The 25,875-nt window shown below is 45.7% G+C and overlaps 1 protein-coding gene across 2 annotated transcripts in view; it reads right to left on the bottom strand.

Annotated features, from left to right (window-relative positions):
- The window catches only part of PCCA (propionyl-CoA carboxylase subunit alpha), a 439,915-nt gene extending 424,211 nt beyond the window's left edge, over positions 1 to 15,704 (bottom strand). For both annotated transcript variants that reach the window (XM_030813631.1, XM_030813630.1), the window contains exons 1-2: positions 15,500 to 15,704; positions 106 to 183 (exon numbers count right to left, since the gene is read on the bottom strand). In XM_030813631.1, the coding sequence (XP_030669491.1) occupies positions 106 to 183; positions 15,500 to 15,604 (183 nt within the window). In that variant the 5' untranslated portion in view covers positions 15,605 to 15,704. The remainder of the gene's footprint in view (positions 1 to 105; positions 184 to 15,499) is intronic.
- Positions 15,705 to 25,875: the final 10,171 nt, after the last annotated feature.

The following is a 25,875-nucleotide window of genomic DNA, read 5'->3' as shown; positions in this document are numbered from 1 at the left end:
CCGCAGAGCCTTAACAAAATCTCATCTGTCCACTGAACACAGTGTGGAGACAAGAAAGTAAAACCATGGTAAGTTAGTTGTTGAGAGTATCTTTTAAATACTTACTTTTTCATTAGGATCATATCCCACTGAACCAAGATTACGGGACACCATTAAGCACTGTCTTGAATAGTACGGAACATGCTACAAAAAAAGGAAAGCAAAATAAATTGCAAATAATTGATGGGCTTTAGAACATTTTTTCAGGATATTTCTTCCAGTTAGGTTCCAGCGAACGTGTTTGATCAATAAATGTAGTTCTAGGCAATATAACATAATTATAATTACGGAAGGGAAATCATATCTACAGACACAGCCCCTTGGCATGTAAGAGAAACCAAAAGCATCAAAACAATCTCCAGAAAAGCAAAACGAGAATTGTCGAGGGGCCAAGCAAATCTGAAGAAAGCCTTTCTGATCATGCAAAAGGATAAGGCAGAGTCTGAAATGTCACAGACCACACAGAACTTTCAAAAACACAAAACGAGAGTCTTGGTCTCAAGGAGCTTCAAATTTAACAGTGGCCAGACATAATAAAATATTATTTTTATATTTGCTGATGTCTTCAGCATGATTTCTTATTTCACATTTTCTGGTACAAAAGTGGTTTGGCTGATAAATATGAAAAAGCAATACCAGTAATCAAGGATATTTCTCATTCATTGAACTGTTTGTGAAGAAAGTGTGTCCGGAATTGGTGGGTTCTTGGTCTCACTGACTTCAAGAATGAAGCCGCGGACCCTCGCGGTGAGCTCCTAAGGTGGCACGTCTGGAGTTTATTTCTTCTGATGTTCAGATGTGTTCGGCGTTTCTTCCTTCTGGTGGGTTCGTGGTCTCGCTAGCTCAGGAGTGAAGCTGCAGACCCCCGCGGTGAGTGTTACAGCTCAAAAAAGCAGTGTGGACCCAAAGAGTGAGCAGTAGCAAGATTTACTGCAAACAGCAAAAGAACAAAGCTTCCACAGTGTGGAAGGGGACCCCAGCGGGTTGCTACAGCTGGCTCGGGCAGCCTGTTTTTATTCTCTTATCTGGCCCCACCCACATCCTGCTGATTGGTAGAGCCGAGTAGTCTGTTTTGACAGGGTGCTGATTGGTGCGTTTACAATCCCTGAGCTAGACACAAAGGTTCTCCACGTCCCCACCAGATTAGCTAGACACAGAGTGTTGATTGGTGCATTCACAAACCCTGAGCTAGACACAGGGTGCTGACTGGCGTGTTTACAAACCTCGAGCTAGATACAGAGTGCCGATTGGTGTATTTACAATCCCTGAGCTAGACATAAAGGTTCTCCAAGGCCCCACCAGAGTAGCTAGATACAGAGTGTGGACTGGTGCATTCACAAACCCTGAGCTAGACACAGGGTGCTGATTGGTGTGTTTACAAACCTTGAGCTAGATACAGAGTGCCGATTGGTGTATTTACAATCCCTGAGCTACACATAAAGGTTCTCCACGTCCCCACCAGACTCAGGAGCCCAGCTGGCTTCACCCAGTGGATCCCGCACTGGGGCTGCAGGTGGAGCTGCCTGCCAGTCCCGCGCCGTGCGCCCACACTCCTCAGCCCTTGGGTGGTCGATGGGACTGGGCACCGTGGAGCAGGGGGCGGTGCTCATCGGGGAGGCTCGGGCAGCACAGGAGCCCACGGAGGGGGTGGGAGGCTCAGGCATGGCGGGCTGCAGGTCCCGAGCCCTGCCCCGCGGGAAGGCAGCTAAGGCCCGGCGAGAAATCGAGCGCAGCTCCAGTGGGCTGGCACTGCTGGGGGACCCAGTACACCCTCCACAGCCGCTGGCCCGGGTGCTAAGCCCCTCATTGCCCAGGGCCGGCCGGCTGCTCCAAGTGCGGGCCCGCCAAGCCCACGCCCACCCGGTTCCGGTTCCCGCTCGTGCCTCTCCCTCCACATCTCCCTGCAAGCTGAGGAAGCCGGCTCCAGCCTTGGCCAGCCCAGAAAGGGGCTCCCACAGTGCAGCGGTGGGCTGAAGGGCTCAAGTGCCGCCAAAGTGGGAGCCCAGACAGAGGAGGTGCGGAGAGCGAGCCAGGGCTGTGAGGACTGCCAGCACACTGCCACCTCTCAATAGCATATCTTAATGCTTAAAAACATTAAGAAAAGTGACTAAGCCAGGCACGGTGGTACAGCCTGGAATCCCAGCTACTCAGGAGGCAGAGGTGGGAGTATTACTTGAGCCCAAGAGTTTGAGGCGGCAGTGAGCCAAGATCACACCACTGTACTCCAGCCTGGGCAACAGAGCAAGACCCCACTGAAAAGAAAGAAAAGAAAAGAGAGAGAGAGACACAGAGAGAGAGAGGCAGAGAGAGAGAACGTGCCAGTGTCACTGTTAAAGCTAGATGGAAAAAATGGAGGAAAAAAATCAGCAAAAGGCAACCAACAGGTACCACCTCTTAGAACTTTCTAAGATGATAGCGACTCAAATAAGAAACAAAATGTTTTTATAGCAACATTTTTAAATGAACTGAAAAATTTGTACAACTATTTTTTAGAGAGTTGGGCACCATGGCTCGCGCCTGTAATCCTAGCACTTTGGGAGGCCAAGGCAGGCGGATCACCTGAGGTCAGGAGTTTGCGACCAGACTGGCCAAAATGGCGAAACCCCGTCTCTACTAAAATACAAAAAAAAAAAAAAAATTAGCAGGGCATGGTGGCACACACCTGTAGTCCCAGCTACTCAGGAGGCTGAGGTAGCAGAATTGCTCGAACCCAGGAGGCGGAGGTTGCTGTGAGCCTAGATCGTGCCATTGGCACTCCAGCCTGGGCAACAAGAGCGAAACTCCTCAGAAAAAAATAATTAATTAATTAATTAAAAAAATGTAATCTCTGTACAAAAGTGGAGGTAAAAGATACAAAAAGATATAGTTTATAAAATAAAACCTTTACCAAGTAAAAGACCAAGAACAAGAAGGAACTGTGAACGGGAAATTATTACTGTGTCCCCATTAAAGACCAAGACTATCTCTCATATATTCCTTCAAGCATAACTGTGAGTGAAAAGAGTATTATCCCCAATTTTATGACAAAGTTGAGTCCCAAGGACTTTAACTTTTCAAAGGTCACAGGCTGAGGCTGTAATGGTTATAAGATTTAACCACAGATTGGTCAAGAGCTTTCTGAAGTTTTTTATTTCTAGATAAGAAAAACAGTGGCAATTCCCACACAAACACTAATATCTACTCAAAGATATGATGTTGTTCCACAGAGCTTGCACACATGTGAACTGGTAATAATGTGGCCCAAAGCTGTAAAACGCATAGGTGCCTCCCAGTTAGTCAGTAACCAGAAGTAGAACTCGGGCCGGGCACAGTGGCTCACGCCTGTAATCCCAACACTTTGGGAGGCCGAGATGGGCAGATCACTTGAGGTCAGGAGTTCAAGACCAGCCTGACCAACATGGAGAAACCCCATCTCTACTAAAAATACAAAATTAGCTGGGCGTGGTGGTGCATGCCCGTAATCCCACCTACTCAGAGGGCTGAGGCAGGAAAATCACTTGAACCCGGGAGGCGGAGGTTGCAGTGAGCCGAGATTGTGCCATTGCACTCCAGCCTGGGCAAAAAGAGCAAAACACCGTCTCAACAAAAAAAAAAAAAAAGAAGTAGAACTTGTACAAGCAAACACAACTATAACAGAACAACTACCAATGTGAACCATTCCCACGACAAGTCTGAACTGGTTTGGAGTCAGCCCCATAAAGGCTCTGTTCCTATTTACTCCTGGGAGACATTCATGGAAGGTCAAAAATGAAGAATCAGGTCAACACTCAGACCATTTGTGTAAAGCCACAACATAAAGTTTATTTTCTAAATGCAGGAAAACATTTGTAGAAGTCTGCTAATTTGGACCTCTGCACAGAATTTTAACGTTTGTTGTTTTTGTTAAGCATGTAACAAACTGGCTACACGCCCAGTCCAAAATTCTTTGTAAGGTATTTCCTAGCAACAAAGGTTCTGAGAAAGAACTTTAATCAATTCTGTTTATGAAGACTAGCCAATCACAGCCAAAAGGAGAAAGGTCAGGGTGTGCAAAATGACTCCTCAATAACATATTGCCATTGGTTCTCTCCCATGGGAATAATGATTTCCTATATTTTCCACACATAGAAAAGAAATGCCTGCAAAGGGCTTGGCACATAGGAAGTGGCATTGACCCTCAGAGTCATAAGTCTTGGGTCAACTCTCAGCTGTGAGTCATTGAGCTAATCATTTCTCTGGGCCCCCGTTTCCATCTACAAAATGTAGGTGATGACACCTCCCTGATTTCCTAGGGAGTTGTTAAAACGATCAAATGAGTTTTTATAAACAGTAAAGTGCCAAAAAATGTAAGGTTCTACATGAAAACTAAATCCAAATATGCAACTGTCACCTTCTTTCTTAAAATTATACCAGAACCACTTGGGAGTTACCATTAGAGAATAATATAGTCAATAAGAGTTCTGGTCTAGACTCAGATTCTGACCTGAATTCGAATCTTGGCTCTGACATTTCCTAGATATATAGAAAGTTTCTTCATTTGTACACTGGGGATAATAACAGTACTTATCTAGGTCACAATGCTGCTATGAGGATTAAATGAGAATGTCTAACATGGCTAGCAGAGTCTTGCATATAGTATCATCAGCACACAATAACTTAAACAAAAAGCGGGGGAAATGGTAGGCTTTTAGACAAACTGGATGCACGTCTTCCAGCCACTGCAAACAGGGAAACAAATCCTGTTTGCAGTGGCTGGAAAAAAATCCTTTCTTAAGATTAGATAGCACCAGCCAGGCACAGTGGCTCACGCCTGTAATCCCAGCACTTTGAGAGGCCGAGACAGGTGGATCACGAGGTCAGGAGGTCGAGACCATCCTGGCTAACACAGTGAAACCCCGTCTCTACTAAAAATACAAAAAATTAGCCGGGCGTGGTAGCGGGCGCCTGTAGTCCCAGCTACTCGGGAGACTGAGGCGGGAGAATGCCGTGAACCCGGGAGGCAGAGGTTGTAGTGAGCCGAGATCACGCCACTGCACTCCAGTCTGGGTGACAGAGCAAGACTCCGTTTCAAAAAAAAAAGACAGCACCTACTTTCATAAACAAGATGTGGCCTCACGTGGCAGTTAAAACTGGTAAATTCACTAGCAAATATCTTAAAGAACAATCTGAACACTTTTTCTGCCAAAACCAAAACTACTGTTAACATACCCACAGTAGCATTCAGGTGAATAATACTAAATAACACATTATCGGATAAATTCATTATCAGAATGCATTCTGCTTCAAAGAAGAAACTATCCTCAAAACTGGGTTAATAGAGCTATAAAATGATCTCACCAAGGTCAAAGTAAACATTAGTTTACTTCATCTTGCTTCATCTGTAAAATTCCAGGTGAAGGTCTTATCCATGTATTACGACACGGTCTTTCATCATGCATTGTAACAGAGCCCATGCCCTTCTCGGAAGACACTTAATTAAGTCTGGCTTTTTCCTGAAAGCACAGCTTTTCTTTCAAATAGACTATTTAGTCTTCAGGATCTTAGAGACCATTCCAATCTTCAACGTCTGCCAAAAGCCAAGCTGAACACCTAATATTTGAGAGAGATGTTCAAGACTCAAGATTCTCTGGGCTCTGGCTCTGTACTAAGCTCAAGCACCAGGAAACTATACATGTCAACTCTAGAGCTCCATCATCTCACCCTTGACTCTTCAGCCAGGCCATTCTTCCCCATCCCACTGTAGCAGATGTTGTCAGTGGCCACTCAGATCCTCTCTAACTGCTGTGTTGACAACTAACGGCTCACACCTGCCCCCTCATCTCGACCATGTTCCTCAACTATACAGTTCTCCATCAAGCCTGAGAGCTCTCCCCACCCTGCCTGGCCAAGGGCTGACTAACACTTCATTCAAAAGGCCAGTCCCAGCACCTCAAGGTGGGACTTGATCAGTAGCACAGTCTGTGCCCTACAGCTGTTCCATCCAATATGGTAGCCACGAGCCACATTCAGATGTGCTCTAACAGTAAACTACACACTGGATTTTGAAAACTTAGTACTCAGAAAATGTAAAAGACCTCATTAGTGAATTTTTACATTTACATATTCAAATAATACTTTGAATATTTGAATATATTAAGTAAAATATATTAATTTCACCTTATTTTACTTTTTTTGTTTTTTTAAGAGATGGGGGTCTCACTATGTTTGCCCAGGCTGGACTGCAGTGACTACTCACAGGCACAATTATAGCCCATGGCAGCCTCTAACTCCTAGGCTCAAATGATCTTCCCACCTCAGCCTCCTAAGTAGCTGAGACTACACGTCCCTGCCACCACACCTAGCTTTGTTTTACTTTTTTTTTTTTGAGACAGGATCTCACTCTGTTGCCCAGACTGAAGTGTAGTGATAGGATCACAGCTCACTGTAGCCTTGAACTCCTACAATCCTCCCACCTCAGCCTCCTGAATAGCTGGGACTATGGATGCATGCCACCATGCCCCACTAATTTTTTTATTTTTTGTAGAGACTGGGGGCGGGGGGGAGGGGGTTCTCACTATTTTCCCCTGGCTGGTCTTGAACTCCTGGCCTCAAGCGATCCTCCCACCTTGGCCTCTTTGCTTTACTTTGTTAACATAAGTATTAGAAGATTTTTGTTTGTTTGTTTTTTGAGACGGAGTCTCACTCTGTCGTCAGGCTGGAGTGCAGTGGTGCCATCTTGGCTCACTGCAACCTCTGCCTCCCAAGTTTAAGCAATTCTCCTGTCTCAGCCTCCCGAGTAGCTGGGATTACAGGCATGTGCCGCCATGCCTGGCTAATTTTGTATTTTTAGTAGAGATGGGGTTTCTTCATGTTGGTCAGGCTGGTCTCAAACTCCCGACCTCAGGTGATCCACCTGCCTCGGCCTCCCAAAGTGCTGGGATTACCGGTGTGAGCCACTGTGCCCAGACCATTCTTTTATTTTTATTGAATGTAATTAATACACAAATTTACCTTTTAAAAAGTATACAATCAGTGTTTTTATATATTCAAGCATGAACATGATGCTACTGATTCCAGACATTTTTATCACCCAAAAGACACCCCTTAACTATGCACCGTCACTCCCATCCCCTCTCCTCCAGGCCCTGGGCAACCACTAATCTACTTTCTGTCTTCATGGATCAGTCTATTCTGGAGACTGCATATAAACACAATCATACAATAGCGACCTTGTGTGTCTACCCTTCAAAAGTCACTCTTAATTCCTTCCTTTCCCTGTTTGTACATACCTTACAGATACTGTAGGTTCAGGTCCAATTAATTATTGTTCAAAACAATTATCGCTCAAAAATGCTAACAATCTGATCCTCACATGTAGCCAGATGTCCAATCTCTGACCTTGGATCCTCGCCTCGGCCTCCCAAAGTACTGGGAATACAGGTGTGAGCCACTGCGCCCGGCCTCACTTCTTTTCTTAAAACCCATGAACCAACCTCTGCTTCCAAGTTTTCTTCTGCAGCATCCTCACCTCTCTCAGCCTTCGTAGAACGGAAGAGAGGGCCTTGCGCTGGATTAGGCTATGGCTTAAGGAAATGTTGTGGCTGGTTTGATCTTCTATCCAAACCACTAAAGCTTTCGCCACATCAGCAATAAAGCTGTTTCACTTTTTTTAATCAGTTGTGTACTCACTGGAGTAGCACTTTTAATTTCCTTCTAGAACTTTTCCTTTGCATCACAATTTGGCACAAGAGACCCAGCTTTCAGTCTATCTTGGCTTTTGACAGGCCTTCCTCACTAAGGATGATTTCTAGTTTTTGATTCAAAGTGAGAGACGTGGGACTCTTCCTTTCACTAGAACGCTTAGAGGGTTATTAATTGGCCTAATTTCAATATTGTTGTGTCTCAGAGAATAGGGAGGCCGGAGGAGAGGGAGAGACATGGAGGAATAACTGGTTGGAGAAGTCAAAACACACACAACATTTATCAATTATGTTTCTCCAACTTATATGGGCGTGGTTCACGGCACCGCAAAATATTTACAATAAGAATATCGAAGATCACTGATCACAGATCACCATAACAGACATAGTAATAATGAAAAAATTATCAAAATGTTTCACAGAGACACAAAGTAAGTATGTGCTATTGGAAAGATGACACCAACACAGTTGCTCAAAGCGGGGTTGCCACAAACCCTCAATCTGTAAAAACAACAATAAAAAAGCAGTATCTGCAGGGCCAATAAAGCCAAGATATGAGGTATGTCTGTATCTGCCTTCAAACCCCACAGCAAGATACTGGCTCTAGCTCCAAAATATATTCCAAGTCTGACCAGTTCTCACCAACTCCAGTGCCCTAACGCAAGTTACCATCATGTCTAGCTTGGTCTTCTACAACAGCTTCCTGATGGGTCTGTTTCCACTATTCCCACCCCAGTCCCCAATCCTACTCCCACCCCTACTAAGACATTTGCTACATACTAGTCACAAACGTCTTTTCCAAACATAAATTCAATGTGCTTAAATGCCTCCAACTGGACTCTCATTATTAAAATCCAAATACAAGCCCCTGATGACTCTTGTCCCGCCTACCCACTCCTCCTCCCTCATCTCCTAAGATCACCCCCTCATTCAGTTCACTCCAAGCACAGCAGCCACATTCATCCCTTAATTATGCCAAATGCAATCTCCCCTCAGAGCTTTTGCCCTGGCACTCCTTGGTCTGCAATGCTAGGCCCCCATATAGTCATATGGCTGGCTGGCTCAGTTTCCTGTCCAAATGCCACATGCTCAGAAATGTCCCCCATGGTCTCATTAGGTAACATCCCCAACTCAGCACCACTACCACTCTCTATCCCATTAACCTATCTTTTTCCTTCGAGAGCACTTCTCACTCTCTGAACTTTTCTATTTATACGAGCACAGTCTCCTTACTCGAATGTAACCACAATGGGAGCAGAAACATTCACGATTATATTCCCAGCTCTAAGTAGTGTCTGACACATACTACGTGTAGGTGAATTGAACGGTAGCCCCTAAAACGATGTGTCCATGTCCTGGAACCTGTGATAAAGGGTCTTTGCCAATACAACAAAGTGAAGGATCTCCAGATGAAATCATCCTAGATCTTGTCATGGCCCTAAATCCAATGAAAAGTGTCTTTATAAAAGAATGAGAGGGAAAGACGCACAAGAAGGAGGAGGAGAAGGCAGCCATGTGAAGACAGAGGCAGAGACTGGAGTGATGCAACCACAAGCCAAGGAATGAATGCAGCCACCAGAAGCTCAAAGAGGCAAGAAAGGATTCTCCCCTAGAGCCTTCAGAGGAAGCATGGCCCTGCTCATGCTTTGATTTCAGACTTCAGGCCTTTAGTACTGTGAGAGAATGAATTTGTTGTTTTAAGCCACCAGGTCCATGGTCACTTGTACAGCAGCTCTAGGAAACCAAAGGTTTCTTGAATAAATAATACCAAAGAGAGGGCAGGCGCAGTGGCTCACATCTGTAATCCCAGCACTTTGGGAGGCTGAGGCAGGTGGATCAATTGAGGTCAAGAGTTCGAGACCAGCCAGGCCAACATGGTGAAACCCCGTCTCTACTAAAAATACAAAAATTAGCTGGGCATGGTGGCACATGCCTGTAATCCCAGCTACTCAGGAGGCTGAGGCAGGAGAATCACTTCAACCCAGGAGGCAGAGGTTGCCGTGAGCCGAGATCACACCACTGAACTCCAGCCTGGGCAACATGAGACTCCATCTCAAAAACAAACAAAGAATACCAAAAAGAGTATGCCACATGGATGCTGTATTAGGTTTTCTGAATGAAATCACAAAACTGTATCTTCCAACATTCTTTTTTTTTTTTTTTTTTTTGAGACGGAGTCTTGCTCTGTCACCCAGGCTGGAGTGCAGTGGCGCGATCTCGGCTCACTGCAAGCTCCGGCTCACTGCAAGCTCCACCTTCCGGGTTCACACCATTCTCCTGCCTCAGCCTCTCCGAGTAGCTGGGACTACAGGTGCCCGCCACCACGCCCGGCTAATTTTTTTGTATTTTTAGTGGAGACGGGGTTTCACCGTGTTAGCCAGGATGGTCTCGATCTCCTGACCTCGTGATCCGCCCGCCTCGGCCTCCCAAAGTGCTGGGATTACAGGCTTGAGCCACCGCGCCCGGCTCCAACATTCTTTAAATTCACTTTCATTTTGATCTTATTAGGTTGATCCCATCAGTTTGTAGGGTTTTTTCTAACGAAAATGTCAATAGGTATTTAAAATAAAGAAACTAATTGTTGAAAGTTATGCAATATGCTTATCTTTCAAAAAATATAATTTTGCTTCAACTATTTAAGAGTATTGTCGAAACGAAAGCAGTATTTTTTGTATATAACACTTTACCATGCTACTAAAATTATTCTCATTAAAGATAAAAGATCTTACCAAATTCTTTCACCAATCTTTTTTTTTTTTTTTTTGAGACAGAGTTTCGCTCTTGTTGCCCAGGCTGGAGTGCAGTGGCGCAATCTTGATTCACTGCAACCTCCACCTCCTGGGTTCAAGTGATTCTCCTGCCTCAGCCTCCCGAGTAGCTGAGATTACAGGCATGCGCCACCATGCCCAGCTAATTTTGTATTTTTAGTAGAGACGGGATTTCTCCATGTTGGTCAGACTGGTCTTGAACTCCTGACCTCAGGTGATCTGCCTGCCTCGGCCTCCCAAAGTGCTGGGATTACAGGCATGAGCCACTGTGCCCAGACTTTTTTTTGAGACAGGGTCTTGCTGTGTCACCCAGGCTGTAGTACATTGGTGTGATCACAGCTCACTGCAGCCTTGACCTCCTGGGCTCAAGTGATCCTCCCTCCTCAGCCTCCTCTCAAGTACCTAGAACCACAGGCACGTGCCACCACACCCAGCTAATTTTTATTTTATTTTATTTTATTTTGTAGAGATAGCCAGGGGCGGGGGGGGGGGTGGGTGCGGTATCACTGTGTTGCCTAGGCTGGTCTCAAACTCCTGAGCTCAAGAAATCCTCCCACTTTGGCCTCCCAAAGGGTTGGGATTGCAGGTGTGAGCTACCACACCTGGCCTAATCAATCTTTTATTCCTTAGCCTCTCTGCACCTGGGACATAGTTAGGGACTATGTTTTAATTTCTTTTTCTCTCCTTTGTACGTGCCATAGTACCTGGAACTTAGAAAATGCTCCACAAACACTTTCTGAGTAAAGAGCTAGATCTCTAGACGAATGAATGAATGAATGCTAACTACTTCTTGAAATTTCTTTCCTAGATTTGGTAACACTACACTACATTGGCTCCTCTCAAACCATACCTCTAACTCCTCTTGTCTCTTCTTCCTTCTTCCAAATCCTAATTTAGGGTTATAAGACGAAGCATTTATTCAATTAAATATTAACTGACTCATTATATCCTTCAGGGTTCACAGATTCTAACTCTAACTCTAGCCTCATATCCCTGGCCCAAAAGCCAGCCACTGATACCCTCTGTCTTCCCAGCACCTCAGCATGGCTCCTATGGGCATCTAACTCCAGATACCTACAATGAAACACTATGTTTCCAGCCCCAACGAAAAAATGTTTCTTCCCAAATTCCTTTTTCATCCTTGTTCTCCCACCTACATTTTTTAAAGTCTGGAATCATTTAAACAAATCCTTTTCCCTCACTCTTCATCAGAAATGTCACCATCTTTTCCTCTTACTTAGAAAAGGACTTGAGCAGTTTTTACCTCTGTTCTGAACCTCTCAGGAACAGAATAAAATCCAAGTGGTAGATGTATAAATATATAAATGTCTATAAACATTTTTTTACACCAGAAACTAGTTTCTGTAGTAATCTCAGAAATTTTTTTTCCCAAATGATTTGTCAGAAATTTATCAGCATGTTGGAAAGATTAACCTCCAGGCAATTCTAAAGCATTCAGATAAGCCTAAACATTCTTTTCCATATTTACTGATTACAAAAGAAAATAATGGATTTCAAGTAACACAGGGCTTAAACATTCAAATTTCATGAATGCATCACACAATGAGACCATGATTCAAATGAGACAATTTGTAATTAGAAAAGCAAGCCGAGGTGGGTGGATTGCTCAAGTTCAGGAGTTTGAGACCAGCCTGGGCAACATAGCAAAACCCCGTATCTACAAAAAGTAAAAATTAAAATTAAAAAACAGCTAGGTGTGGTCGTACGTGCCTGTGGTCCCACCTACTTGGGAGGCTGAGATGGGAGGATGGCTTGAGCCCAGGAGGCAGAGGCTGCAGTAGGCCAAGATCATGCCACTGCACTCCAGCCTGGTCAACAGAGCCAGACCCCATCTCAAAAAAAAAAAAAGGAAGAAAGAAAAGAAAGCCTTCAGAATCATATTATCTAAGGTTCAAATTCTACTTCAGCCGACTGTGCTTTTAAGCAATTACTTAACTGCCCTGAGCTTTGTTTCCTCTACTGTAAAATTGGGATTTTTTGCCTAGTTGTTATAAGGATAAAAGATACATGAAAAATCACACAGGCTCAGTGGCTCATGCCTGTAATTCCAAGCACTTTGGGCGGCCAAGGCGGTAGATCAAGAGGTAAGAAGATCGAGGTGGCCAACATGGTGAAACCCCATCTCTACTAAAATACAAAAAAAAAAATTAGCCGGGGGTGGTGGCGTGCACCTGTAGTCCCAGCCACTTGGGAGGCTGAGGCAAGGGAATCGCTTGAACCCAGGAGGTGGAGGTTGCAGTGAGCTGAGATCACGCCACTGCACTCCAGCCTGGCAACAGAGCGAGACTCCATCTCAAAAAAAAGAAAAGCAAAGAAAAATCATGCAAGGCATATAAGAGTTCAATAAAAACTATAGCAATTACCATAAAACCAACATCCTGGAGCCACTGGAAACATTTACACAGAAGAAAAAACTAGGCATTAAAACAGAATGTGTTTAAAAAGCTGATACACAAAACAAATAAGACTAAAAGGTGAACTCTACATATACCCTAAAAATAAATAAACTCTGTTGACTGGCTAAAAGAATGGTCAGAATTCTCTAGACTAGACCCTAGAGTTAGCTGGCTGCTTTCCAACCAACCAAAAGGTTTGCAGAGGTGGAGGGAGGGATGGGAGGGGTTAAAATCTTCAAAAGATTCAGCTTCAAACAGACTCAGTAGAGCATATTTCAAGTTCATAGAAGAGAAGCGCAGAGAGAAGCTAAGCAACAGCTCAAGTTCCCCTAGAGTGATAGTGAACTTCAGAGATGCTTCCCACCCCAAGGAGGAATTCTTTGCGGGCACAAACATAATGCTACTCTATTGTTACACATTCAGCACCTATTGTGTCAAACATTGTAGTAAGAACACAGAAATAGACAAGATGCAGTCTCTGCCAACACATTAAAAGGAAAAAACCAGGTAAGAATCATCAAAGCTTATGTATTACACAGTAAGTGTATAACAAGTGTACAACAGTAAGTACAGTAACAGCCTTCCTCTCAGCCTCTCCAATCTAAAATGTCAGTGTCATCCCTCCCAACTCCCACATCAATGTCTTCCCACTGCTCTAAGACAAACACCAAACCTCATAATATGATCTATAAGAGCCAGCATGGTCTGACTCCTGCCAGCTTCTCCAACACCATCTACTCTCTGCATCAGAGCCTCTGTAGGCTGTTTTCAGCTCTTCTAACCTGTCATTCCCTCTGGCCACAGGACCTTTGCACACACTGCTCTCTCACATATAACATTCATCTCCTCTGTTTGTTAAAGAAGGTCACTTCATCCTTCAAAACTTGTCTCAATTTTCAGTTCCAAAGGAAAACATTCCCTTGCCGTAGGTAGTATAGTATGATTAAGAGCACAGGTTCTGGAGTTCTAAATCCTGTTTGCCACTTATTGGCACTATAGCTTTGAGCAAGTCACATTAACACTTAGTGCTTCACTTTCATCTTCTGTAAATGGGGGACATACAACTGTTGTGAGATTGAATAAATTAGTTCAAGCAAAGCAACAGAACAGTATCTAAGACACAGAACTCAAAATCTTGGCTTGGTCAAATTCCTCTATTTTATTTTCTTATAGCACCCGGGCATCTCCCCTAATACCATTTTACACTTATTACACTCTCCCTACTACCGTAAAATTTCTAAGAAAGCAGAAACCATATTCATTCCCCAGAAGTGGAAGACAGGAGATATTCAGTAAATATTTGTTGAAAAAAATAGCTACAAGGACGAAGCTGATGCCCAAGGAAGAGACCTGTCCAATATACAAAGCCTCATGTGCCTGACCCCAAAGCCCACACTTTCCACCATACCAAGTTGCCTCCTATGTAAATGCGTAAGTCTTACAGCTGCAACTGAAGTGGCCAACAAAGATGAACAGAATGATAAAGATTAAAGAACACTAAACTGTATGGGAACCCAGAAAACAGTGAAAGTCCGCACGCTGAATTGGACACAAAACAAACATAGGTGCCACTCACTTCCATGTCGATTAAGCTCCAGCTCTCATACTGCCCACCTGGGGCTCGGTTCCCTCCTCTTTAAAGAGTAGGATGGGGCAGGTCGTCCCTAAAGTGTCTTCAACTTCTAAAATTCAATGACTATAAATCAAGTTATGTGGCAATGTTTTAATAATTATTTTTTAAAAGGAAGTTTAACAAGCACACTGAACCAGCTGACAGATGGTTTTCAGGGGACCTTCATTTTAAAGAATGTGTTCAAGTGCCTCAACAAACCTTATAAAGTAGGTTAGGTGGTCTGTGCCCCAGAATTAACGACAGACTCGATGCTGACGGGAGACAGAGCTCAGAAGCACACACAAGCACTCCAACCTGTTTGTCAATCTGCCATCGTGACAGCCTAGGTATACAGAACAGTCATGAAATGTGTTTAGAACAGTGCCAAAATCAGGCTCACCACTACACCGAAAAGGAAAGTAAGTTCACAGGATGCATTTGGTACACAGTAGACTGGGGTGTCATACAATTAAAACAGGCTTTCAAATGAAACGTAAAATCTATTAGCAGTCCTGACATCGTATAATACTTTAAAAGATAGGACAAACTCACAACCCTAACTCTACTTGAGCAACAGTTCACAGTGTCCCTTCAAAAATGCTGGAAAGAGGCAACAGAACACGGAAACTATAAGGACACCTAAAAATACACCCTGGAAAGCTTAAGACAAAGCCAATGCCGCGGGGCCCTGGAAGCAGACCTCGGGCAATATGCCTGCCCAAAGCCATCAGCCGCCTCGGAGGGCGTGCGGGCACCCAACTGCCTCCGCCCTAGGCCTCTCTGCTCCGCAGGATCCCCGCGAGGAACAACTGCAACGAGGGATGCCTCCTGAGCCCGCTGCCACGCGAACTCCGGGAGGGAGGAAAGCAAGCGGTGTAGCTCAGGCGGAACTGGGGCGCGCGGGCAGCCGGACCCAGCCAGCGCTCTCCCGGCGCCAGCCGCCCAGAGGTGGCACGGCTGGAAGCCCAGTGAAGCCCGGACCCGCGAGGCCCCGTTGCTCCTCACCTTCAGGGTCCGCAGCGCCGCGCTCAGCATCAGCTGCTGCGGCGGCCACCGCCCACGCCGTCCGACAGCGACCAGCGATGCTGTACCGACCCAGAGCCCCGCCATTGTTGTCCCCGCAGACCGCCCCTCTGCTGACCTCTCACACAGCCGGAGGGGGCGGAGAAGGGGAGCGCATGGGCTCCGGCAAATCACGAGCCAGAAACCCGATGCCCCGCCCCCTAACTTGCGGAAAGGGGAGGGTGAGTGGTCGGCCAGATCCGCCGGATCCGGGATCCGGGAGTCGCGCTAGGACCTGGCGGGCTTGTCGGCTGGCTGCGCGTCCGGCCGTTAGCGGAGCTGGAGGCCACCGGCCAGAGCCGACCCCAGGAGTGAGAGAGGCAGGGACGCGCGTGAGTTCCGGCGGCCTGCACCTGGCAAACCCCGTACCTTCCCAGCATCGGCTCAGCAACCCACGTGCATTCAGGCCGGTTAATGTCAGTGAGTCACCTCCGCGCCTTGGCCACCCTGGAGTCCGGAGAATCCGCAGTTCCACACAAATGCCCAAACTACATTCCTGCATGTTCGAAAGCGTAAATTGCAAAGCACAAATCCAGGCAAGGTTTTGAACGACTGTAATAACTCATAAAAAGTTCTAGGTCTGGAAATCAGAGATCCGAGCTCAAGTCCTACCTCTGCCACTTAATATGTGTGTGTGAAAGAAATTAGCCACAACTAGAGTCAGTCTTTGTTGCTTGCAAGCAGAAACCCTTGTCAGTACAACTACTGGCCAGGCGCAGTGGCTCACGCCTGTAATCCCAGCACTCTGGGAGGCCGAGGCGGGAGGATAACCTGAGGTCAGGAGTTGGAGACCAGCCTGGACAACATGCCGAAACACCGTCTCTACTAAAAATACAAAAATTAGCTGGGCGTGGTGGCACACTCCTATAATCCCAGTTACTTGGGAGGACGCTGAGGCAGGAGAATTGCTTAAACCCTGGAGGTGGAGGTTGCAGTGAGCCGGATCATGCCACTACACTGCAGCCTGGGTGACAGAGCAAACTCCGTTTCGAAAAATAAAATAAAAATTAGTACAACTATTAAGGGCCGGGCCCTGTGCTAGAGCCTCAGATTCCCTCTTACTTTAGATTTTACAAGAACCTTAATGGAGTGTATATTATTTCCATTTGGAGAAACTGAAGCTGTAGCGGGGTAAAGTCACTCAGCGAGTAAAAGGTCAAACTAGGGTTTGAACCCAAATCTGGCTGCCTTGAGGGACTGGGCTCATGTTTTGCTATATTATGGAAATTTTAAAATATATACAAAAGAGATAAAATAGTACTATGATCACCCAGATACCCATTACACCGCGTCAACGAATCAACATTTTGTCAATCTTGTTTCGTCTATTCCCCTTTTTATTTTTTGCAGGAATATTTTAAAGCAAATCTAAGGCATCAGACCACCTCACCCATAAACACATCAGTATTAGGGGTTCTCCTCTTAACTACTTTGCATCTCCTGCAGAGTCACCTTGAGAGAGTTACAAAGCTAGGAATGGCCTAGAGTACGCTACAGCATGGTAAATGCCCAAAGAGAGATAAATAAAATGGGGATATCAGAAAGGTGACATTTAATGGAATTTTAGAATGTAAGTAGGGACTTTTGTGACAAAATGAAAAGGATTATCAATTTCACAGGACTTCTCACTTATGTACCTCAGTCTTCATTCATTTTCTACCTGGGAAACTTGCTTTTCTTTTTTCTTTTTTTGCTTTTTGGCTTTTCCCCATGTTTTACCCTTTGGATTAGTTTTCCTTAGGCCCTATTTGTTTTTCTTATAGGAGTTCTTTCAATGAAAGGCACTTGTAGCAGAAACTGCTTCTCATGCTATCCATTCTCCATGCATTACCTTAGTAAGAGTGCCCCTGAGATCTAGCTGGGTACATGGCCACCCAGCAAAAGGCTGCAATAGCCAGCCTCCCTTACAACGAGGTGTAACGCCATGACTAAAGTCTGGAATGTAAGGACTGTGCCCTCCGTGCCCTCTTCTTTCTTACCTAAATAAAGATCTACATTTCCCAACTCCCACTGCAGCAAGGGTGCTTACCAAGATTTGGTTACTAAGTTTTGGCCAATGGGACATAAGTACAAGTGACATAGACAACTTTTGGGTTATGCCTTTAAAAGGAAAGGCATGCCTTCCACTTGCCCTTCTCCTCTTTCCATTTGCCAGAATGTGGACACTACAGTGGAGGTAAAGCTGTCATCTCAGATGATAAGAAGGAAGTTAGGTGATTGGGGAGGCAAAACAATATACCAGGAGCCTTTAGGTGCCTAATTCTGTGGAGCTGCCACGTCAAGCCTGGAATGCTTTGTTCAGATTTTTATGCGAGCAAGAAAAATACTGTATCTTGTTTAAGTTATTGCATTGTGTTTTTTTGTTTTGCCTTTGTTACAGCAGCTACATATGTGTCCTCACTGATAGAGGACTTTTATCTTTGCCTTTTCCATTTAAAGTTATAGATTGTGGCCAGGCGCAGTGGCTCACGCCTGTAATCCCAGCACTTTGGGAGGCCGAGGCGGACGGATCACGAGGTCAGCAGTTCGAGACCAGCATGGCCGACATGGTGAAGCCCCATCTCTACTAAAAATACAAACATTAGCCAGGCATGGTGGCGGGCCCCTGTAATCCCAGCTACTCCGTAGGCTGAGGCAGGAGAATCGCTTGAACCCGGGAGGCAGAGATTTCAGTGAGCTGAGACTGCACCATTGCACTCCAGCCTGGGCAACAAAGCCAGACTCCATCTCAAAAAAAAAAAAAAAAAATAAAAAAAAGTTATAGATTGTAAGGAAAATACCCCCAAGGAAGTTGAGGACACAGCAGAGTTGGACTGTCTCCAAACCTGTTCATTCTTCTGAGTGCACTGCTTGGAGCATCCTATTGGGCAGCATATCCTGACCTCCTTTCCAGTTCCATGTGGTAATATACCTGATTTCTGGCCAATAAAATATGAGAGGACATGAAATTCAACAGCCCCTGGGCTTGGCTCATAAAACCTTCCATGTAATCCTCCACACCTTTTCACCTCTCAGCTGCTGAGACTTTTCTAGGCACTACACAGAAGCAGCCTGGGTCTCCAGTAGTGAAGGAGAGCAGAGTCTTTTCACTATCCTGCACCAAACTGTGACATGAGCAAAAAATAAAGTTTTTATTTTCTCACACCATTGAGATTTGAGGATTGCTAGAGCAGTTAGTCTTCCCAGCCTAATACAGTATTAGTAGAGGACAATTAGGCCAGACACAGTGGCTCATGCCTATTATCACAGCACTTTGTAAGGCCAAGGTGGGCAGATCACCTGATGTCAGGAGTTCGAGACCAGCCTGGCCAACATGGTGAAACCCCAGCTCTACAAAAAACACAAAAATTAGCCAAACATGGTGGCATGTGCCTGTAATCCCAGCTACTCAGGAAGCTGAGGCAGGAAAATCTTCAAGCCAGGAGGCGGAGGTTGCAGTGAACCATGATTGTACCACTGCACTCCAGCCTGGGCAACAGAGTGAGACTCTGTCTCAAAAATAAATAAATAACAAAAAACCTTTTTCAGAATAAAAACATACATTAACAATATCAAGAATGGCCGGGCACGGTGGCTCACACCTCTAAGCCCAGCACTTTGGGAGGCCCAGGTGGGCAGATCACCTTAGGGCAGGAGTTTGAGACCAGCCTGGCCAACATGGGGAAACCCTGTCTCTACTAAAAATACGAAAATTAGTCCGGGCGCAGTGGCTCACGCCTGTAATCCCAGCACTTTGGGAGGCCAAGGTGGGTGGATCACCTGAGGTCAGGAGTTCAAGACCAGCCTGGCCAACACAGTGAAACCCCGTCTCTACTAAAAATACAAAAATTAGCCGGGCATCGTGGCGGGCACCTGTAATCCCAGCTACTCGGGAGGCTGAGGCAGGAGAATCGCTTGAACCTGGGTGGCGGAGGTTGCAGTGAGCTGAGATGGCACCACTGCACTTCAGCCTGGGTGACAGAGTGAGACTTTATCTCAAAAAAAAAAAAAAAAAAAACAAAAATTCGCTGGACGTGGTGGTGCATGTCTGTAATCCCAGTTACTCAGGAGGCTGAGGCAGGAGAATCGCTTTGTAAAAAGTAAAGTAGAGCCGGGCGCGGTGGCTCACGCTTGTAATCCCAGCACTTTGGGAGGCCGAGGCGGGCGGATCACGAGGTCAGGAGATCGAGACCACGGTGAAACCCCATCTCTACTAAAAAAAGTACAAAAAAATTAGCCGGGCGTGGTGGCGGGCGCCTGTAGTCCCAGCTACTCGGAGAGGCTGAGGCGGGAGAATGGCGGGAACCCGGGAGGCAGAGCTTGCAGTGAGCCGAGATTGCACCACTGCACTCCAGCCTGGGCGACAGAGCGAGACTCCGTCTCAAAAAAAAAAAAAAAAAAAAAAGTAAAGTAGAGGCCAGGCACAGTGGATCACGCCTGTTATCCCAGCACTTTGAGAGGCCGAGATGGGCGGATCACGAGGTCAGGAGATCAAGCCTATGCTGGCTAACACAGTGAAACCCCATCTCTACTAAAAATACAAAAAAAATTAGCCAGGCATGATGGCGGGCACCTGTAATCCCAGCTACTAGGGAGGCTGAGGCAGGAGAATGGCGTGAACCCGGGAGGCAGAGCTTGCAGTGAGCTGAGATCGCGCTGCTGCACTCCAGCCTGGGCAACTGAGCGAGACTCTGTCTCAAAAAAAAAAATAAAAGTAAAGTAGAGGTTCCTCTTCAAAGACTTTCCTCCCCATCTAATTAGGAATAAATAGTAACTTCTCTTAGAAGCAAAATTTATTCAAAGACCTGTGCTAACATTCTTAAATATCTGCTAGCTTTAATATATCAATGTACTTTATGTTCTTAGCTCCCACAATTTAGCGTAAATATTTGCCCTGGCATGCTTATACTAGTCCAAGCAAGCATTAGGTCATAGCCTGTTCCTCTTCCTCATTTGAAGGTGTTTCAGCAGTGGGCTGAAGTGCTCCTCAAGTGCCGCCAAAGTAGGATCCCAGGCAGAGGAGGCGCCAAGAGCGAGCAAGGGCTGTGAGGACTGCCAGCATGCTGTCACCTCTCAATCCCCCCTCTAAACAGGACACCCCAACTGCTGTTGGGAATTTGGCCGATGACCGCTCTAGCTACTTCCTGCTGGATAGGGGCAATGAAGGGGCCCTGCAGTTGTAGTGTCCTCCAGAGGGGAGGGCTCTAGGCCAGAGAAAGTGCCAGCGGGTCAGTCCAGGGGTCCTCAGTAGAAGTTGTTAGTTGAACTCATTTGGGGTTCCATTTGTAAGACCATCTGTAGCTTGATGGCCTCTATTCTAGAGGAAACAAATTTGACAAGAAGGTTAAAAACACAGGGCCCAGGCCGGGCACAGTGGCTCATGCCTGTAATCCCAGCACTTTGGGAGGCTGAGACGGGCGGATCACAAGGTCAGGAGATCGAGACCATCCTGGCTAACACGGTGAAACCCCGTCTCTACTAAAAATACAAAAAATTAGCCAGGCGCGGTGGCAGGCACCTGTAGTCCCAGCTACTCAGGAGGCTGAGGCAGGAGAATGGCATGAACCCGGGAGGCGGAGCTTGCAGTGAGCCAAGGTCACGCCACTGCACTCAAGCCCGGGTGAAAGAGCGAGACTCCGTCTCAAAAAAAAAAAAAAAAAAATACAGGGCCCAAAGGTGAGTAACAGCAAGATGGCTGCCATGGGACCTACAAAGGGGAGAAGCCATGTTGCCCAACTCCAGAGGTTGGTTTAAGAATTTGAAAGGTGCCTGATTTCAGAAGCCTTTTCCTGTAAACGCCAGGCGGCACCTCGTACTATCCCCGACTGGTTAGTGTAAAAACAACACTCTTCCCCTAAGAAGGTGCAGAGTCCTCCTTTTTCAGCAGCGAGGAGGACTAGGCCTCGGCGGTTTTGGAGAATCACTGCTGCCAAAGAGTCTATTTGGGATTGTAAAGAATAGATTTCATTATTTCTTGCAGACTGTCTGAGAAATCCTTTGAGAGTGTGTGGTAGTAGGATAATGAAGTAGACAAACCGGCTATTCCAGTTCCTGTAGCAGTGGCCATTCCTAACCCTATCAGTAGGGGTATTAGTTGTATGGCTCTGCCCTGACCGACTTGAGCTTTGAGGGGTACTGATAAGGTCTGATTTCCTGGGGCAATGTTAATGTTGGGACTTAGAAAGACTAAGGTGCAGGTGCCTGTCCAGTTAGTGGGGAGGCAGATACAGGTCGACGTTCCACATAAGAAGAATATGCCTTGTCTGAGTAGACAGAACTTTACCCTGGCTTTTAAAGGAATGGGATACACTGTTTTTTCTTTACTACTTCCATCTCTCTTTCTCTTTGACTTCTTCTTTGTCTCTTCCTCTCTGACTCTGACTTTCTGTGTCTGTCCCTCTTTCTCTCTGACTCCTTCTCTTTGTCTCTCTGTTTCTGTCTCTCTGTCTCTCTTTCTGACTTTCTCTTTCTCTCTTTCCTTCTTGCTGGTCTTTCCCTACCTCTGCCAGCTGCTTATGCTGCTGTTCTCCCCTCTCCTTCCCATTTTGATGGCTTTGTCAGTGTAAGACTGCCACCTCCTTGGGTTTTTGCACTGCGTGCAATAACTCTATAATTTCCTCATGGTATTTGATGGGGGTTCCCCCAGAGGTTAGGAACTCCCTCTCTTTCCATATTGCAGCATGGGCATGTAGGATTAGATAAGCATACTTGCTATCTGTATACACATTTATTCTTTTTCCCTTTCCCAGTTCTAAGGCTCGGGTAACTGCTGCTAGTTCCGCTAACTGGGCACTGGTCCCTGGGGGAAGAGGCTTGCTTTCAAGTATGGTTACATCACTAACTATGGCGTAACCTGCCCTTCATACCCCATTCTCCACACATGAACTTCCATCAGTATATAGGTTAAGGTCAGGATTATTTAAGGGGACTTCTAAGAGATCATCTCTTATAGTCCATAAGTCTGGACTATAATTTGTTGGCAGTCATGCTCAATTGGTTCCCCATCCTCTGGGAGAAAAGTGGCAGGGTTGAGGGCCACACATGTGCGTATTTGAAACACCGGTCCCTCAAGGAGGAGCGCCTGGTATCTAAGTAGGCGGTTGTCTGATAGCCATAAACTTCCTTTGGCACCTACTGTGTCATTTATATCATGAGTAGTCCAGACAGTGAGATCCTTTCCTTGTATTATTTTGATAGCCTCTGACACTAAGACGGCCACTGCTGCAACTACCCTTAAACAGTGAGGCCAGCCTTTTGCTACTACATTAATTTCCTTACTTAGGTATGCCACTAGTTGTGGGGTTGTCCCACGAGTCTGAGTAAGGACTCCAAGAGCTATCCCGGCTCTCTCTGTGAGATATAAAGAGAAGTTTTGTCCTGTGGGAAGGCTTAAACCTGGAGTTTATACTAGGGCCTGCTTGAAGGTTTTGAAGGCTGTTTCTGCCTCTGATTCCCATTCTACTAGATGAGTATTTGCCCTCAAGGGTGTCCTTGATTAGAGCATAGAGGGGCCTAGCTATCTCGCTGTATCCGGGGATCCATAGTCGGCAAAAGCCGATAATCCCAAGGAACCCCCGCAAGTGTTTTAATGTCTTAGGGCAAGGATAAGCCAGTATAGGCTGTATTCATTCCTTGATGAGGGCCCTGGTCCCTTTCACTAAGATTAGGCCTAGATATTTAACCTGCTATAGGCAAAGCTGGGCCTTTGACCTAGACACCTTGTACCCTTGATTAGCTAGAAAGTTCAAGAGATCTAGAGGAGCCTGCTGGCACAAGGCTTCCGAACCGGTAGCCAAAAGTAAATCATCCACATATTGAAGGACCAGAGTGCCTGGACTTGAGAAGTGGCCTAGATCTTGGGCCAGTGCCTGAACCAAGCAGATGAGGGCGATCCCTAAACCCATGGGGCAAGACCGTCCACGTAAGTTGGGATGTGTGATCTGTGGGATCCTCGAAGGCAAAGAGAAACTGGGAGTCAGAGCACAGGGGATACAGAAGAAGGCATCCTTGAAGTCCAGAACCGTGAACCATTCTGCTTCCTCTGGTATTTGAGAGAGCAGGGTATAGGGGTTGGGTACAACTGGATATAGTGGAATTACTGCCGCATTAATGAGTCTAAGATCTTGCACTAGTCTCCACTGACCGTTCGGTTTTTGTACTCCTAGAATTGGGGTGTTGCAGGGACTGCTGCATTTCCTCACTAAGCTTTGAGCTTTCAAATGTTTAACGATATTCTGTAATCCTTTATGAGCTTCAGGCCTTAAGGGATATTGCCTTTGATAAGGAAAAATGATAGGATCTTTTAACCTGATTTGGACTGGGCAGGCATTTTTTGCCCTTCCCAGTTGTCCTTCCAAGTCCAGACTTCAGGGTTGAGTCCCTCCTCAAGTAGGGGACAACAAATGGGTAACTTGTTCCCCATATTCAGCTACTCGGAGAGGCTGAGGCAGGAGAATGGCGTGAACCTGGGTGGCGGAGCTTGCAGTGAGCCGAGACTGTGCCACTGCACTCCAGCCTGGGCGACAGAGCGAGACTCCGTCTCAAAAAAAAAAAAAAAGGGGGGAGAGAGAAAAGAGAAAGAGAGAGAGAGAGAAAGGAAGGAAAAAGGAAGGGAGGGAAGGAGGAAGGGAGGCAGGAAGGGAGGAAGGAGGAAGGGAGGGAGGGAGGAAGGGAGGGAGGGAGGGAGGAAGGAAGGAAGGAAGGAAGTGAGTTTACAGGGGAGCCATTTGCTACCTCTAGGAATTAACTAGCCCTGGGAGAGGTAGTCTCTCCCTGGCCAGCAAGGCCCTCAAGATATCAAGGCATCACAAAATAAAGAAAATTAAAAATATGATTCAGGAGTTTCCAGATGACTGAGCACAGGGAAGTTCCTGGAAGGTAGTGCACCCTGGAGAGGGCATGGAAGCCCCATGTCCCTTCCCACCTACCTTGCTCTATACGTCTCTTCATCTGTATCCTTTGTAATATCCTTCCAGATAAACTTCTAAATACAAACCCTGACAAAAATGCTCTCCGATCACAATTGGAATATAAAAGGCCAGGTGCGGTGGCTCACACCTGTAATCCCAGCACTTTGGGAGGCCGAGGCAGGCAGATCACCTGAGGTCAGGAGTTCGAGACCAGCCTGGCCAACATGGTAAAACCCCGTCTCTACTAAAAATACAAAAAGTATCCAAGTGTGGTGGCAGATGCCTGTAATCCCAGCTACTCGGGAGGCTGAGGCAGGAGAATCGCTTTAATCCAGGAGGCAGAGGTTGCAGTGAGCCATTGCACTCCAGCCTGGGGGACAAGAGCGAGACTTCGTCTCAAAAAAAAAAAAAAAGAATTAGGTTATAAAAATTTAAGCTATAAATACGGTCTTCACTCCTTATTCCAGGAATCTACTTGTTCTGAAAGCTGGACTGCCTTGAATAAGGCTTTATGGCAATTTCTTGGAGGACCTATCAAGATTCCTATAAAAATTCACTCAATAAAACTGACCAAAACAATATGTTCAATAAAGGGATCTCATGGTTAAAAAAATAAAATTAAACCAAACCAAAACAACAACAATAAAACATGATGCATTCATACTTCTATGGAGATTGCTTCATGATAATAAATAGTGATAGTTGTAATTTCTTTCTTTCTCTCTCTCTTTTCTTTTCCTTTCTTTTCGTTCTCTTTCTTTCCTTCCTTTCTCTCTTTCTCTCTTCCTTTCTCTTTCTGTCTTTTTTGATGTGGGGTTGGTCTGGCTGTGTTGTCCAGGATGGAGTACATTGTCTTTTCACAGGCACGATCATGGCACAGCACAGTTTCCAACTCCTGGCTGGGTCTACAGGCCCACACCACCATCCCTGGCTTAATTTCTGCTTACAGTGGCACAGTACGCCAACATATGGCTTTATAATTATACAACCAGTTCCTTACTAAAGGACATTTGTATTGTTTCTGTGTATTTCCATACTTTTCTGATACAAACATCCTGCAGTAAATAACTGTGAGCATGTCTTTCTTTTTTAGGTGGGCTAATTTATTTATTTTTGCCTTTAATCAATGCTTTATTTTTCTAAAAAATTTTTTGTTTCTGTAGGTTTTTGGGGAGCAGGTGGTGTTTGGTTACATAAGTACGTTCTTTAGTGGTGATTTGTGAGATTTTGGTGCACCCATCACCCGAGCAGTATCTACAGAACCCAATTTGTAGTCTTTTATCCCTCACCCCCTCCCCACACTTTCCCCGAGTCTTCAAAGTTTATTGTATAATTCTTCTGCCTTTGCATCCTCATAGCTTAGCTCCCACTTACGAGTGAGAACATACGATGTTTGGTTTTCCAATCCTGAGTTACTTTACTTAGAATCAT

This window comes from Nomascus leucogenys, chromosome 5 (genome assembly GCF_006542625.1).
Source record: "Nomascus leucogenys isolate Asia chromosome 5, Asia_NLE_v1, whole genome shotgun sequence".
Lineage (NCBI taxonomy): Eukaryota > Metazoa > Chordata > Mammalia > Primates > Hylobatidae > Nomascus > Nomascus leucogenys.
This window is presented reverse-complemented; position numbering and strand designations above follow the sequence as displayed.